Raw genomic sequence first — 16,242 nt, forward strand, 5'->3', positions numbered from 1 at the left:
AACAAACCCATGTAGAAAAGGTACCCTGACCCCCCCTCTTCCACCTTTTTTCCTGAAGCAACATTTCCCGACGAACCTACAAACAAATAAATGTCTAAAAAGCCTCCCCCACCTGTGAAACATACCCTCCGATAAAACCTCCCACCCTGTTTTTACTCACCAACCCTCCAGACTTAAATTTCCACGACTGAGCGAAGCGAGGCCGTGGGGGTTTGGTGCGGACAGCCGCACCGTCCACTTGAATTGCGTCCCGGGCCCCGGCGGGCTGGCTCTCGGCAGTTCTCGGGGGCGGTGGGGCACACGCCGCAGGTCCCCAAGAAGCTTTCCGAAAAAGTTCACTTCCAGCAACGAATACAAAATGGGTTTATACACGAAATAGCAACTGCATGGTTTACAACACGGCCTGAGAAACGGCTTGTCACTGTCTCGGGGACACCGGCAGGACCCGGGCCCCTGCGGCCCATCAGGAGCCGCTTCGCCCCTGGGATGCCCCCGGTACAGCGGCTCCCGTGTCACCCAGCGCGGGGTGGGGGTCAGCGCCGCGTCTCGCCCGGAGCTTTGCCGTCAGCGACGGGGCAGGCTCAGCCGCCTGAAGGCACAGCTTGCTGCTCCTGTAGCTACGGACCGTCCTCGTCCTCTCCCCACCTCCAGCCCCATCTCTTCATCCCGCGGCTCCCAGCCTCACTCTCCCTCCTTCGGGCCCCAATATGCTCCCCTTTGACCCTCCCTCACCTGCCCCAAATCCAGCTGTTGCACCCTTGCCTTCCTTCCACACTCCTCCTCCTCCTGCTGTGCTGTGTGGATGCCGGGGAGGCAGGAGCCGCAGCTGGGGAGGTGGTGGGACCCGCTGCCGCAGCCCGGGGCACGGCAGGCGTCCTGCACAGGGTCCTGCATGCGTGGCGTGGCGGCAAGCGCTCGCCTCTCATACAGGTTTATAACCAAATGTATAGGAGTGCAAGCCCAGACCCCTCTGGGCAGCTTTACCTGGGGCTGTAGAAGACACGTCCCAGGCATCCAGACGGAGTTTCTTGCTGTGGAAGCTGAAGACTTGGCAGGTATGTAAATAAAGAGCTAACTATTTACGTTGGTATTTTTACATGGGCAACGGGAGATTTTTTTTTCCCTGTAATTTCACTCCTTCAGTCAGCAACCTGGGCCCTTTTTTATCCAAACGGAACAAGCTTGGCAAAGTTATTAATTGCTCAGAACAAGATCTTTATTGATTAGTATAAGGATCAATCACTTTATCTGCGGGCAGCTCTGTTAGAGCTGCCTGTGACCAGGGTATTTAGCTAAGAGATATCTGTCCTGGGCCCTGGGGAGTTTCACAAAGTCCAAGGTCTCTCCAGTGCTTTTAAAAATATGGCAGGTGGTGGAGAGGATTCGGATGAGGTGAGAGATGGAGAAGGGCCCCTGTGACCTTCCCTCTAGCCCCAGCAGTCCCCAGTGGTGCCCGTTCAAGAGGACTTCAGTGCTTTTTTGTGCTTCTTTGCAGAGAGGGATGGGGGGAGCTTCCCTGAGCACGTCCGAAGCATGCCTCAAGGGTCATGCCGTTGCAGACCCCGGCAGTTCCTCTGCGTGGGGCTTTGGGGAGCTGCCCTGACTTCACCCGGGGGGGCCCAGCGGCATGGATGGCTCCTCGGGCCGGGCAGTGGCCGCAGCAGGCCCACGGTGGTGGTGTTCGCCTTTGGGAGATGGGCGCCCAGGCTCAGAAAGCCCTCCTGGCCAGCTGTGGCCTGTTCATATTTCTGCCCCTGTTCGCAGGGGGTCGTACCTTTTGCAGCAGCCTCTTGCAACCAGGTACCACTTTCCATCCCCAGCTCCAGGGAAGTCAGACAGAGCCACCCTTCCGCCCCCAGACTCCATCACCTTTTCTTTGCCTCCCCTTAAAAAAAAAAAAAACAGAAAAAAAAAAACCACAACAACAACCCAAACATAAATAAATAAAATTACCACCAAAAAAAGAAAACCCAAAAGGGGCCGGGGAGGGGGACTGCAGCTGGAGCCGTCTCTGGCAACCCGGTTCTAATCTCTCGCAAGCCCCCGCTATCAAAGCTTGGATCAGCATATCTAATGTAAACGAGCTTTCACACATAAATAACGTGCCACATCTGGCTATTTGGGTTTTATAGCGTCTTAGCTACCGAGCGATTTATAGAGGGCGAGCTTGCTAAAGCGCAGCCGGGGCTGGGCCGGGGGAAGCTGCGGGGTGGGGGGGGCGAGGTGGGAGCGGGGGGCGAGGGGGGATTTGGGCAGCCCAGTGGGGGACGGAGTCCCCGCGCAGGCAGCGCGCGGCTCCTCCGCATCTTTGGGGAAGGGGGGCCAGGAGGAGGGCTCTGCCCCCCGAGGGGGGGGAAGAAGAGGGGCCGGCTCAACGGCGGGGCCGGAGCAGGCTTAAAAGAGCCATTCAGGAACCGGCGTGTTTGCGCTTATAACCAATTTATTGCCGCTGAACATATGGCCGGTATTTCTCCTGGCGTCACACGCCGGGGAGGAAAGCAAACAGGCGGCGCGATGTAAAGCCGGAGGAAGGAGCGGCCGCGCTGCGCACGGCGGAGACAATGTGAGAGGCGCGGAGCCGCCGCCGCGCTCCGCACCCCCCCGCCTAGGGACCCCGGCCCAGGTGAGCCCCGCTGGCGGCAGCGCGGGGAGGGCCCGCAGCAGAGCCGGAGCTGGGGGGAGCAGCAGGTGGGAAGGGGCTTGCGTGGCCTGGCGGAAGGGGGGGGGGCTCCGTGGGGGTCGCGGGTGGGTAGGAGTTGAGGCGGAGAGGCTGAGCGCTGCCCCCCGGCCCCGCCGTCGGGGCTCGGCTGGCCCGCCCACGCCCGCGGCCACGGGCGAGCGGCGGGGCCGGGGGCTGCGCTCCGCCCGCCGGCCCCGTGGAGGGGGGGCCGGGGCGCTGCCCCCCCGCCGCCCCGGCCGCGGGACACTTCTCGGCTGCGACGGCAGAGTCCGCCAGAGGACGGGGAATGCCGCGGCCCTGCCCGCCCCGCTCCCCCGCCCTGAGTCCTTCCCTTCGCCTCCCCCGCGTCGCCCACGCCGCGCGTGTGCGCCCCGACTCGGGCCCGAGCACCCGGGTCGAGTCCCTCCCCGGGTGGATCCTTCTCCATCCTTCTCCTGAAAACAGCCTGACACCCACCCCCCCCCGCCGCCGCCGCCCTGCGCGGGGCGTGCGGGCACCGGAGTCTTCCTCGGAGGCTCAGCGTGGACCCCCGGCACCCCCACTCGCGACACACGCTCACCAGGTACCTGCGCGCACAGCCGGGCTCCCCGCTAAGCCCTCCCCGTCGTGCGTGCGGGTGTGAGAAGTAAATCCAGATAAGAACGTGCTCGCAGCCGTAGACCCCGGGGGTCCCCACCCGAGGCGGACGCTCCTGCCCACGCGTAATCTCGCCGGGACACGTTTCACCATTAGAGAGACGGCGGCGGACAGAGCCGGGGGGCTCTCTGGGGCGGGGAGGGGGAGTTTTATTCGTCTGCCCGGCGAATAAAGCGGTTTCTAATAGACTGGAAGGGGAAGGGAGACCCCCGGGCCGAGCTCACGGCCCTCGCCGGGGGCGGAGAGGGGGGATTAAATAAAACAACCCCATAGCCGGGTCGGGGGGCTGCGGGGGGCTGCGGGCTCCCGGCTTTGTGCTCGCACGCACGGCCTTAACACCCTGCCTCCGCCACTATTGGCAATATTTTCAAAGATCTCATTAAAGTGCATTTATCAAAGCCCTAACATGTGCCCTCCGGCTCCGCCGTAACCCCGGTAGCCCCCGGGGAGGAAAGGGGAAAATCCCAATTTCTATTACAATTCGCCCCCTCGGGAGGCTGGTTGGAGGGCAGGCGAGATCGGGATCTACAGATTTATAAGGAATATCGGTGAATTGGAAGGATTTCTCCGCCTTTGAAGCTTCGGGGGGAAGGAGATAGAGTAATCGTGAGACTAGGAAAGCTCATTTAGATTCCTATGTCCTGGAGAAGATTTAATTGTCTCTGGGAGAAAGGCAGGGGTTTTGGGGGGGTGGCAGGGGCTTTCCCTTCACCCTCGCAGGGAAGGCTGGGGCCGGCTCCCTCCGTGTCTGCGGGGCAATCTTCCCCCTTTTTTTTTTCTTTTATTTTTTTCCCCAAAAAACGTCCTTAACGCCTTTGTTAATGCCATTTTTCCAGCCGTGAAAAGAGACCGGAATTTCACCCCGCAGAAACTCCGAGCCCCGCACGTTACAATTAAGTTCTTGAAGGCGACGGAGGGCGCAGAGGGCTCTGGTTCCCCCCGATTTCAGGAAATACGATTTAATTTTTATTTTTTTTAGGCTCCCCGCCCCGGCCAGGCTGCCGATGTGCAGGGTAATCCGACGGCGTGGGGTCCCCGTCCCCGCTCCCACGGCCTGGCGTGGCCGCATCTCTGCGAAGCTGCCGCTTTATGGCTGAAAAAAGCACTTTAAACCCCTCTGTGCGGGGCTGCCTGAGGGTATATTTCAAAGCGATAGGTTTTTTTTGGCTTTTGGCGGGGGTTGTTTTGTGGTTTCGTTTGGTTGTTTTTTTTTTTTAATCGCCGAGAAAAGATGTCTTCTTCAATGACGCGGCTCTCCTTTCCCCCGCCGCACCTTAAAACAAAGAGGGGGCTGCTTCCCGGGGGTGCTCCCCAGGGGAAACCCCAAAAGCAGGTACCCGCTCCCTTCTCCCTATTTTTTGCAAGCGCAGCTCGTTCTCAGAGATAAAATAAACCCGCCCGACAAAGGCTGAGCGCGGCCCCTTCAGCGGCGCGGTGCGGTCCTTCCTGCGGGTTTGTTTGCGGTCTGGAGGGAAGGAAAACAATAGCTCGGCCCTTGGGTCTAACCGAGCCATAAACTGACCCACCGGGCGGTGCGGGGCGGTGCGGACGGTGCGGGGCGGTTGCGGGGCCAGGGCGAGCCAACCGCACGGGGAGAGGGGGGTCGCCCTTTCCCTCCTTCATGTATACACGCTAGATGTCACGACATAGCAGCTATGTAGGCGATATTGCCCGGCAGAGAAGGGGATGAAGTCCGGTGGCTTGAAACAGAGAGGGGAGGCGCAGAGCTCGGCGGGGAGCGGAGAAACGCCACGGAACTCGCACCTCGCCGCCGATAAACGCAACCCACGGGCGCCCCGTGGCGTGGCGACACCCCTGCTCCGCCCGTCCTCGGGAACCTGATCGCTTTGCGGGTGCAGGACGGCGGGGCCGGGCCGCCCCTGCCACGCGCGACCGTGCGCCGCGGAGAGCCGCTCAGAAGGGCTCTTTCCTCTCGCACCTCCCCACCGAGTGCCTCTGCCCCGTCTTAAAAAAAAAAAAGGCAAAAAACAAACAAAAAAGGGGGAAAAAACCCAGTAAGCTTTAATGCCGCTAAAACCAGCACCCGCCGCCCGTGGGGTTGGGGGAGGGCTCCCCACGCAGCTCGGGGAGGGGGGGCGAGTGGCGGTTGTTTGAGCTGGCCCTGAAAGTAAACAGGTAAACGCTGCCCTGTTCGCAGCGGCGCTTCTCCTCCACTGCGGCCCCGCAGCCCGCGTACACGCACCGCGCCGCCGGCCCCCCGTGGGCTTCTGCCAATAGCCCCGCGGGACCGGGCTGAGAGGGCTCCCCCATGCCGCGCCAGCCCCTCGCCGTGGCGCTGGGGCATGCCCCCACACCCGGCTGGTCCCGCGCGTGTGGTGGGGGCAGCGCGGCCGTGGGTTCCCAGCGGGGTACTGGGAGGGGGACACAGCGGGGCAAAGGCACGAAGGGTGGTGGCAGCGGCAACCCCCTCCCCGCGGCTCTGCGCGATAGCCACCGGGTCGCTGTCGGCTTCCCCCGCCTCCACGCAGCGCGGCTGCGGGCACGGGTGGTGCGGGGCTGCGTCCTGGCCTCGCGACCCCCCCTGACGTCGAAGGGCCCGAGTGGCTCTCACGTCAACCCCCGCCAATGACGTCGCGGTGCGGAAAGAGAGCGGCCTCGCCCCGCAGCGTTGCCCGCGCCTGGGACCCCCCTGCCCGCGGCCGGGCGTGCGGAGGGGCCCCAAAAGGGACCATTGTTCCCCGTGGGCTAGTGGGTCGCCGGCTCGCCCCTGGGAGGGCCTTTGCCCGCGGCGACCCCCGTGGCCGTGGCCGTGGGCGTCCCGCCGCGGTCGGCCCCCACGCCGCGAGGGGTCTGCAGGGGACTCTGCCCGTCTTGTGGCGTCTGTTGGGGTTTGGGGGTTGGTATTTTATTATTGTTGTTGTTGTTGTTGTTGTTATTACTATTATCGTTGCTATTATTATTACTATTATTATTAACTGCTTATGGCAAGCCCGGCGGCTCAGCCCGGCCCGGGGAGCGGAGCTGGCACACGCCGCCCCGGCGATGCTCTGCCCGTCCCTCCCCGGCTCGGCTCCTGCTTTAAATCGGGACCCTGTCTCGTCGTCCTGCCGCTGTCGCGATTGTCGCGCTTATTACGGCTGGTTTTGGAGGTTGGTTTGGGTTTGTTTGGGGTTTTTTCCCTCTCTTGCCGCGGCGGGAAGGAATGAAAACCGCAGCCGGGGGGGGGAATAAATCAATGGCTAAACCCGAGATTTGCTGGAAATTAAAGCCCCGTCGCAAGCCCCTCCCCGGGGAAGGGGAGCGGGGCGGGGGGCGCCGGCCCGAGGGGGTTCCCTCGGTGTGGAGGAAGGACTCCGAAATGGATGAAGAGATAGGCATTGAGCGCGGCTGAATACCATGACAACTAGGAACAACCTCAGATTTATTCCCAACAGTTAGGACGCGTTGAAAGAGGGCGTCAATCACGTATTATTTCGCCACTGAAATAAATGCAAAAACTGCGCCCAGACAAAGGGTTCCAACAGAAGCCGGACATTTGTCTACATTGCGGACATTGTTTCCAGCTTAGCCATAGGGTTGTATTTGTGTTTGCGCCGGCCCGACCACCCAGGACGGGCTCAGGGGCTCGCTTAAAAATAAAAAAAAAGGGGGGGAAAAAAATCCCTGGGCATTGTCAGCCTCATCGCATACTTTATGGGAGGCAGGCGGGGGGCTGGGGGAGGAAAGATGGGGGCAGCGGAGAGGGAGAGGAGGGGAAGGTGCGAACGCGTTGGTCGGCGGACAGGAGGAAGACGGAGGGACCGTCTTCTTCCTCTCCCCGCCGCCGGCAGCCCCATTCCCGCTCCCTCCTCCTGGAAGAGGAACTCGGGCAACTTTCCGGGAAATAAAGGCGGTGGTGAGAAGCCCCTTCCCCGGTTGCAGCCCCCGCCGGGGCCCGACTGCAGCGGAAGGGGAAGAGGAAGAGGAAGGTGCGCACTGCCAAGGGTCCTCGGCGGGTGCAGGCAAGAGGAGGAAGGAGGATAATTGCAATAAAAGTCGGTGCCAGACAGAGAGAGAGGGCAGAAGTTGGGGATGGGGCCGGTCTGCGTCCCCGCGCCGGGCAGGGGGAGCCTCCGCGGCCGCGCAGCTCCGCGCCGCTCCCCCGGGACCCGCGGCCAGGGACGCTGCGGGGCTGCGCGGCCGCCGGCCCCGCTTGTCTTCCCAAACACCCTTTTGGGAAAACAACCCCCTTCCTTATCCGCCGCCCCCCCCTTCCCGGGTCCCGAGCAACCAAGAAAGAGGAAAAAAAAACACAAAAAAAGGCAAAGGCGGCGGTCACGTCCGAGAGCCCATGGGGCTCCGGCCCACGGAATCCACCGAACGCGCTGGGTTTTATTCCCCTGGAAGCAGGAGGCAAAATCAATGAGACCTCTTCAAATACACCCCCCCGCCCCCCTGGTAATCACGTCCCGGATCTCCCCGGGTCGTGACTGACGATCGCGTTTTGCCAGTTCGGTTAATTTCGGAGCAAACTAGAATCAATTACTTGCTGTTTAATTTCCAGCGTTCATCCCTAAGCCCCAACCAAAATATTGACCTAGGCGGTTTAGATAAGTTGGGCTCTTGCCATCTGAGCCGCCTCTCCTCTCGGCCCCGCGCAAAAAGCGCTGCCCCCGGCTTTGCGCGGGCGCGCAGGCTGCGCGGGAGGGGTGGGAAACCGCGCACGCAGCCTCCCTCCTTAGCGTGTTCCCCCCCGTAATTATATATATTTCCCGCCCCCCCCCCGCTTTCCAAGGCGATCGGTGGAAAAGTCGCTTCAGAGCGTGTGGAATATCGGGCTGGTGTGCGAGGCTCTTTGTATGTAAATACTGTGTTTAAAAAAAGAAAATCACACCCTCCCTCTCTCTCTCACACACACACACACACACACACGCGCGGAAGGGCCCTCCCCACGCCGGTAATTAACTGACACGTTATACCACTCATCACCAATGGTGGAAGCTCGGAGCTCGCCCAAAACCCGCAATTTCACATCTGCAAACACTGTCTTCATCCACTTGACTCCCAGGACCCGCCCACACGTGGCCAACCTTTCCCGGGTTTCATGGCTTTTTTTTCTCCCTCCTCTCGGCAGGTTCATGTGCGGGGACCAGCCTGACACGGACTCGTCGCTCCCGCAATGGCTCGCGTTTCTCAAGCGGCAGGCGCGGGCTCGGGGTGCTTAGGCAGGACCCAGAAGTGATTCTTTTTCCTTTTTTTTTCTTTTTTTTTTCTTTTTTTGCCTTTTTTTTTTTTTTTTTTTTTTTTTGGCGTGTCTTTCCCCCTTTCCCCTGGAGTTACAAACTATTTCCGAAGCCAGCTGCTGCTCCCGCTCGCTGAATTTCCCCCGTGGCAGAACGAGCCCGTGGAAACCACCGCCGCGGAGATCCAGCGCTGCGGCCGGGGCTCCGCTCCTCCTTTCGCACGAAACCCTTCGCTTCTTTTCCTAGAAATCCATATTACTCTATTTTTGGAGGGCTGGTTTTGGGGTTTTTTTTTTCCTCCCCCACGCGTGCCGCCGCCCCGCAGCCTCCCCCCACCCCCGCCCCGGGCTGCCGTGTGCGGTGTCGTTGTCGCCGTCCCGCGTGTGCGACACGGCGCCCGGACGAAGCCGCTCCTCCAACTTTCCTGCCTGAATTCAGCCGGAACATGTCCCTGACCAACACAAAGACGGGCTTTTCGGTGAAGGACATTTTGGACCTCCCCGACACCAACGATGAGGACGGCTCCGCCGCGGAGGGCGGCGAGGAGGAGAGCGAGGCGCCGGGGCCGCCCACGAAAGCGGGCGTTTTGGGGCAAAGCCCCGCGGACACTGTTCCCACGCTGCCTTTGAAGAACCCTTTCTACGATAATAGCGATAATCCCTACACGCGCTGGCTGGCGAGCGCCGAGGGCATCCAATACTCCCGTGAGTACCACGCAGCCCACGCGGGGACGGGGCAGCGCCCACGGGGGCTTCCCCCGCGGCGGGGCGGGGGGCGAGGGGGGGGGTCGACCGCTCGCCACGGCCGGCTGAGCCCCGGCCGGGGCCTCTGCCCCCCCCCGCCGCGGCGGGGGGTGCGCGGAGCGGCGGAGGGGCGCGGCGCGGAGCCCCGCACGCCGGCCCCGCTGACGGGGGTCTCTGGGCCGGGCTCTCCGCAGTGCACGGGCTGGCGGCGGGGGGAGGCGGCCCGGACCCCGCCGCCAAGTCGCCGGAGCCCTCGGCCGACGAGTCGCCCGACAACGAGAAAGAGACGGCGGGCGGCGGGGACGCGGGGAAGAAGAGGAAGAGGAGGGTGCTCTTCTCCAAGGCGCAGACCTACGAGCTGGAGCGGCGGTTCCGGCAGCAGCGGTACCTCTCGGCGCCGGAGCGGGAGCACCTGGCCAGCCTGATCCGCCTCACCCCCACGCAGGTGAAGATCTGGTTCCAGAACCACCGCTACAAGATGAAGCGGGCCCGGGCCGAGAAAGGTATGGAAGTGACTCCTCTTCCCTCCCCGCGGCGGGTGGCCGTGCCCGTCCTGGTTAGGGACGGCAAGCCCTGCCACACGCTCAAAGCCCAGGACTTGGCGGCCGCCACCTTCCAGACGGGAATCCCCTTCTCCGCCTATAGCGCCCAGTCCCTCCAGCATATGCAATACAACGCCCAGTACAGCGCTGCCAGCAACCCCCAGTACCCCACAGCACACCACTTGGTACAAGCTCAGCAGTGGACTTGGTGAAGGCTGGCGGGGAGCGCGCACGCACCGGCCCCGCGCACACACACACAACACACACACAAAAAAAAAGGAGGAAAAAAGAAAAATAATAAAGAGAGAGAGAGAAAGAGACAGACTGACGCTCCGAAAATAAAATCAAAACTGCGGAGGAAGGAATGGAGAGGGAAACGCTATTATTATTATTATTGCTATTATTATTATTATTGTTATTATTATTATTAATATTATTATGGTTCTTTTTCCCTCTCCCGTTTCTTTTCCCCTCCATTTTTTTTTTCCGGTGGGGGCTCGTTTTCATTTCGGGGGGAGGCGGGGGGGGGAAAGGGAGGGGAGGTGTTTTTGTGCGTCATTGTTTACAGAAATTTTTGCGCCATTCAGAGTGGTCCTGTCTACCTACAACTAAAATAAAAGGGAGTGGGGGGGGCGGGAAAGGAAATCGTCAGAATTAAAAAAAAAAAAGTTAAAAAAAAATAAAGGATAAACCCCCCCGCTGCTCCTGTGGTTTTGTGGGGAACGTGGGGAGCCCCACTGCTCCCCTTTCAATTTTCGGCCGCCTGTAGCCTCCGACAACGATTAGCGGGTGTATTTTTATATCTCGTTGCGATTATCGCTGCCGTCAGCCCCAGCCGGGGCTTTCAGTTTTGTTCTGCCGTGTTTGGGGGCTGCGCACGAGGAGCCCCGGCTACCGGCGAGCTGCCGAGAAAACAACGCGGGTTAAAGCCCCACTGCTCCCCGCCGCAGGGGAGCGGGAGCACCGGCCACAAACCCAGGCTTTCGGGGGTTTAATAAGGATTTTAATTAAAAAAAAAAAAAAAAAAAAGCTGTGTTTCGGCGAAAAAAAAAACAAACCAAACAAAAACAAACAAGAGAAGAGAAGGAACTGGTAACAACGACGAACCGGTTTTGTTTGACTTCTCGGCGATTCGGGGCCGTGGGGCCAGCGGGCCCCCACGGGTAGACACGGCCCAGCAGGGCCCTACGCCTCCCTGCCCCCCCGCAACTTCTTTTTTTCGGGGCAAAACGGCTTTTTTCGGGGCAACCGGCGCCGGCCCGGCTCCGCCGCAACACCCGGAGCTGGCGAAAAACGGCGCGGGGGGAAAAGAGAATTATTTTATACCTGTGATGGTGCTTTTATGCAGCCCACTGCCCCCCGTGCGGCCGGGCTCCCCCGGCTGCGGAGTTTTGGGTACCAGTATCATCTCCATGCCCCCCTCCCCGGGGGCTGGGGGCCGTTCGTCCGGGGGGGTAACGCGGAAACTCTGCGTTCAGCCCTCGGGGGTGCGCCGGTGGCTCAGGCGGGCCGGGGGGAAAGGGTTAACACCTGGGGCACCCCTCAAAAAAAAAAACAAACTGTGGGAAGGGAGGTGAGGGAGAGGAGAGGGGCGAGGCGGGGCTGGGGCGGGCGGGAGGCTCAGCCGGGGCCAAGCGGGCACCGAGGCCGGCCCGGATGAAGTGGCGGCCGGTTTCGGGCAGCCGTGTGGCTCCCTCGCCCTCCTCTGCGCTTTTTAGGCTGGTAAAGATGCTTTAAACTCCCCCCTCAAACGAAAGAAACGGGGGCTTGTCGGGTGGGATGGGCCCGCGGCCGCCCCGTCCCGCCGGGGCCGAGCCGGGCTCCGTCCAACGCCCGGGGCGAGGAGGCGATCGGCACCGGCCGGCGCACCGGGCACGGCCCCCGGCGGGGGTGTTTTCTTCCGTTTTCTTTCGTGGTTTTTTTTCCTTCCTTGTCCCTCCTTCCCCGCCTCCCCGCCGGGTGAGCCCTTGCCCGGGCCACCGCGGCTGGGGGCGGCTCGGCGGGGGCTGCGCACCGGCGGAGCCAGGCCGGCGGAGGCGGCGGCTTTCCAGCCTGTCGCGGGGGTGCGCGGACATGTGCAGGTTCTCCCCGGCGTGCGAGAAGGAAAATTGTCACTTATTTTCCCCCCCTTTTTTTTCCTTTTTCTTTTCTCCATTTTTTGTTCTTTTTTTCTCCACTCTTTTTTTCTCTCCCCCCTTTTTTTCCCCTTCCCTCCTCTTTTTTCCTTTTTTTTTTTAATTTCCCCCCCTTTTTTTTTTTATTTCCCCCTTTTTTTTTCCCCCCAGGCTCTGCTAAGTCTATAAAACCAGTTGTGTGGCCCTAACCCCCGCGGCCTTGCACCTCCCGTGCTGGCGGGCCGGCCCCGGGCAGTCTATCTTTGCACAATATACAGTAGACTTCAGAGAACAGCACAATGGGGGGGCAGGGAGGTGAGCATGTTAGAGGCGTGCATATTAAAGAGACGGAGGCAAAGGCAGCCCGGGCCGGGCCGGGGAAGGGGAGGCGGCTGCAGAAAAACCCACGAGAGACAGTTGGGGGGGGGGGGGTGAGCCCCCTCCCTGTGCCTTCCCTCGCTTCTTCTCCCCCTCCCCAACTTCTTTTTAGGGCCATTCAATTCATTTCTGGGAGGCAGTCCACCGCGGAGTCAGGGAGCAGTGTCCTCCGCGTTTTGTTAGGGCTGTCACTCGTGCTCATTGTTAGGCGTGTTCTACATGTTGTATCCCATATGGCCAGCTGGGCCGGGGGACCCCGCACAAAACCCAAATTGTGCCCAGCCTTCAAAACCAGCATTGTTGTCTGTGAAAGGAAGACGAATTAAAAATTCGTGCTATATCTATTCGGGGGAAAAAAAAAAGGAGGGGGGTGTAAACAAGGAAAAAGAAACCCTCTCTCTTTCTCTCCCTCTCCCCTCGCTCTCCCTCTCTCTTTGAAGACGAACAGGGGCCCTCCTCTTCTCCCAGTTCCCGCTGACAAGTTTCTCTCTCATTTCACAGGAAATTAGACTTCCCCCCCCCCCCCCCGCGCCCAAAGACCCAAGAGCATCTCCCCCGGTAAAACGCAAGGCGATGCCCGCTCCCGCGCCCCCGGCCCGCCAGCGGAGCTGCGCTGCCCGCGTTGCCCGCCCTGCCTGCCCTGCCCGCGCTGCGCGGAGGCTGCGGCGGGCAGCAGAACAAGGCTGCATTCAGCGCCGGTAATGTTATGCAGGCTGTCTCCCTGCGCGGCCCGGCCGTACCGCGCGGAGGGCTGGCACGTCCCGCTGCATCCCCGGAGAAACGGCTCTTTCTTGTCGTAGCTCCTCGTTGTGCAAGGCAGGCCGTCAGAGGGGGAGAGAAAGAGACAGGGAGGAGAAAATTAAAGAAAAAAAAAGAGAGAAAAAAGGCAAGAAGAAAAAGAAAAAAAGAAGAAAAAAGGAAAAAGGAAAAAAGGAAGAAAAAAGGAAAAAGAAAAAGAAGAGGAGAAGAAAGAGAAAAAGAAATAACGAAAAAGAAAAAAGAAATGAGGAAAAGAAAATACAAAAAAAAAGAAATAAGGAAAAAGAAAAAAGAAATAAAAAAGAAAGAAAGAAATAAGGAAAAAGAAAAAAGAAATGGCAAAAAGAAAAAGAAAAAGAAAAAAGAAATGGCAAAAAGAAATAAAGAAAAAAGAAATAACGAAAAAGAAAAAAGAAGACATAAAGAAAAATAAAAGAGAAAAAATAACGAAAAATAAAGAAAAAATAACGATAAAGACAAAACAACGAAAAAGACAAAACAGAAAAAGAAAAAAGAAAAGAGAAAAGGAAAAGAAAAAAAGGGGGCGACTCCCCCCCAACCCAGCCACCCTCGGCCTTTGCGGCACCCCAGCAGAGGCCGAGGGGATGCGCAGCGCTGCGCGGGCGCGCTGCTGTGCCCGGGAGCTGCTCGGTGTCGGAGAGGGGCCGCAGCGCAGCAACGAGGCTTCACCTGGGGGGGGGGCTCCGGCACCCCGCGTCCCCGCCCGCACCCCTCCTGCCCGCAGTTTGGGCAGTAGCCCCCCAGTTTGCCCCGGTGCTGCCCCCCCTCCCCGGCGCGCCCCTCTCCTCCGCCCCGGGAGCCGCACGCCGCCAAAGTCGCCCGTCGGGTTTGGATCGCGACAACGCTCGGCGGATCGCGATTTGGGGCGCAACCGGGCGCTTGCTCGGGGCGGGGGAGAAGCCGAGCCCGGCCTTCAGGCCCCTCCTCGCCCCGCTCCTGCGGCTCCGCTCCCTTTCCTGTTTATTTTTCCCCCATTTTTCCCCCCTTTCCTCCTTCCTCCGCCCTCTTGTCGGGAAGAGACTGTTCCGGCGCCTCAGATAACCTGATAATGGGCTGGAAGCCCCCTTAAGCCCTGGAAATAACTTACTTTCGTCACCTATTGACTGTTTGGCTTAGTTTGGAACCGGTGTGGGTTTTTCGGGTCTTCTCAAGAGAGCCGGTCAATGAAAAGCTAATCCAATATTTACAAAGTATAAGGGCAATTCTCGGCGGTGTTTCTGAAGGGGCCGGTGGGGAAGCGCTGCGGGGGCGGGGGGGGCTGCCCGGTGGGGCGAGGCCGGGCCCCGGGCGGTGTTTCAGGAAAGGTGCGGGAGGGGCGCGGGGCTTTCGCCGCCTCGGCGTCTCCTCCCGTTGTCCCGCAAATACACCCCCGCGCCCCCCCGCCCTAGCCAAGCGGCCCGCCGGTATCTCCCCACAACCGCAACGATTGAGGGAGTTTATTGCTTTTCTGCAGCGGGAGGAATTTATTTGATCCCCCCCATCTCCGCTCCCCGCCGTGCGGGGCCGGGCGGGCGGCCGCGGGGAGGCAGCAGAGCCCCGCGCAGCCCGGCGGAGGAGGGGGCGGTGGCCCGCAGCCCCTCCGCGCTCCCCCAGGGCCGGGGGGGAACCCGACGAGGGGGAGCCGAAGCGGTGGGCACCGGCTCCCGAGCCCCTCCGCCCCGTCGAGGCGGCCGCAGGGCGGCGCTACCGGATAAGGGACTCACCCCCGGGACACACACCACACACCCCGCCCCGGCGGGGGCCCGATCCCGACCGGGAGGCTGCTCACAGCCTCACCTCGGGGGAAGGGGCCCTCCCAGGCCCCCGGCGACACGGCAGCGGCCCCGAGAGGGCAGACGGAGCAGAGGGGCAGATGGGGGGCACTGCAGGGGTTAATGGGACCCTGCCCCTCGCCACTGTAGGAGGGGGTGTCTTGGGGCCTACAGGGATGGGACCCAAGCAATCGCTTTGAAACACGGTGCAGAGCCCAGGGTGTGAAAAGACCTGTCCTGTTATCCTTCTGTGGGGCAAGATCCGTGCAGAACGGGGCCTCCTGCTACCGAGGCTGGCGGCACTGCTGCTCCTTTTGTGCTCAGGTGGTCAAGCAGACCCTCAAGACCTAGGAACCCATTTTTGGGGCAAACGGTTTGTCTCCCCATCTTAGACAAGGTTTGGTGCAAAGCACTCGCCTTCTCTCAAAGACTTGTGAGCATCAACTGCGCCAGAAGAACAAACCAACCCAGCAGCAAGGGTAGAAGAACATTTTGGAGAGCCAAAGTGACACCACATGCCTGGGTCCCTCCCGGCACCCCATCTCCCCTCACCCTGCACAGAACATGGGCAGCAGCTGCCTTACTGCTTTTGAACACACTGAGGATGCTTACAGCTCGCACCCGCAAAGGCAGCGCAGCAGGTAGGTGCTTAAGGACATCCCTTTATTTTTTTTAATGTACTTTGGAAAAGACCAAATAAATAGTAGCCTCTGGCTCCCCTTGCTGTGCCTTTAGAAATTCCCCCCACCACCAGCACTGTGCAATAGCCACGGGGATGCTCAGCTGAGCTCTTCTCTTCCCTGTGCCATTCAGTTTGTATTAGCCAAAACAAGCTTTAAAAGAACGTTGATGCTCACATTTTGTGTCAAAAAACGAGAGTCCAAGCTATGGGTTTGTCCCCACTTCTGGCATTCAAAGAGTGTCCGAGCAGCAAGTTAAAGCTCATGGCAAGCAAGAATTCAATTCTGGGAAAGCGTCAGCTCTCGTTCCCGAGAGCCGCGTTGCGTGCTCACCTCTCCTTCCAGTGACCTCCCCAGGTTGACCCCATTAGGAAACGCTTCAGGAGAAACAGATACAGCCCTCACTAAGTTAAGCTGTGAGAACGAAGGCCTGGCACTGCTCACTCCCGTACGACAGCCCCGCCAAGGCACAGCCAGGGTTGGTCTGCCATTCTCTCTGGGGTGCAGCACAACGAGCGCTCTCCAAACCCAGAGGATCTCCATTCCTTCCCCAGGAAGATAACCCCTTTCCAGCCCCAGAAAGATCTGTTTTTCTTCACGGGCTTGTCCAGTCTGTGCTTATTTCTTCACCAGGTGATGCATCGCTAAATTTTGCGGTTAAATCAGTAAAGAGCAAGAATTTCATTCAGTCGATTCACTATCCAGCAATGCCAAATTTGCTGGGATTTGCAGAGTCTCATTAGTTAATGATAGTT

At 60.1% G+C, this 16,242-nt stretch overlaps 1 protein-coding gene across 1 annotated transcript; it reads left to right on the forward strand.

Moving 5' to 3' along the window:
* The first annotated feature begins 8,646 nt into the window (after positions 1-8,646).
* NKX2-2 (NK2 homeobox 2) lies at positions 8,647-12,417 on the forward strand. Its single transcript, XM_081997928.1, has 2 exons — positions 8,647-9,203; positions 9,437-12,417. The coding sequence occupies exons 1-2, from the start codon at positions 8,945-8,947 to the stop codon at positions 9,994-9,996; spliced, it is 819 nt and encodes a 272-aa protein (XP_081854054.1). The 5' UTR covers positions 8,647-8,944; the 3' UTR covers positions 9,997-12,417.
* Positions 12,418-16,242: the final 3,825 nt, after the last annotated feature.

Source organism: Phaethon aethereus, assembly GCF_964289735.1.
Source record: "Phaethon aethereus genome assembly, chromosome: 3".
NCBI classification, from domain to species: Eukaryota; Metazoa; Chordata; class Aves; order Phaethontiformes; family Phaethontidae; genus Phaethon; species Phaethon aethereus.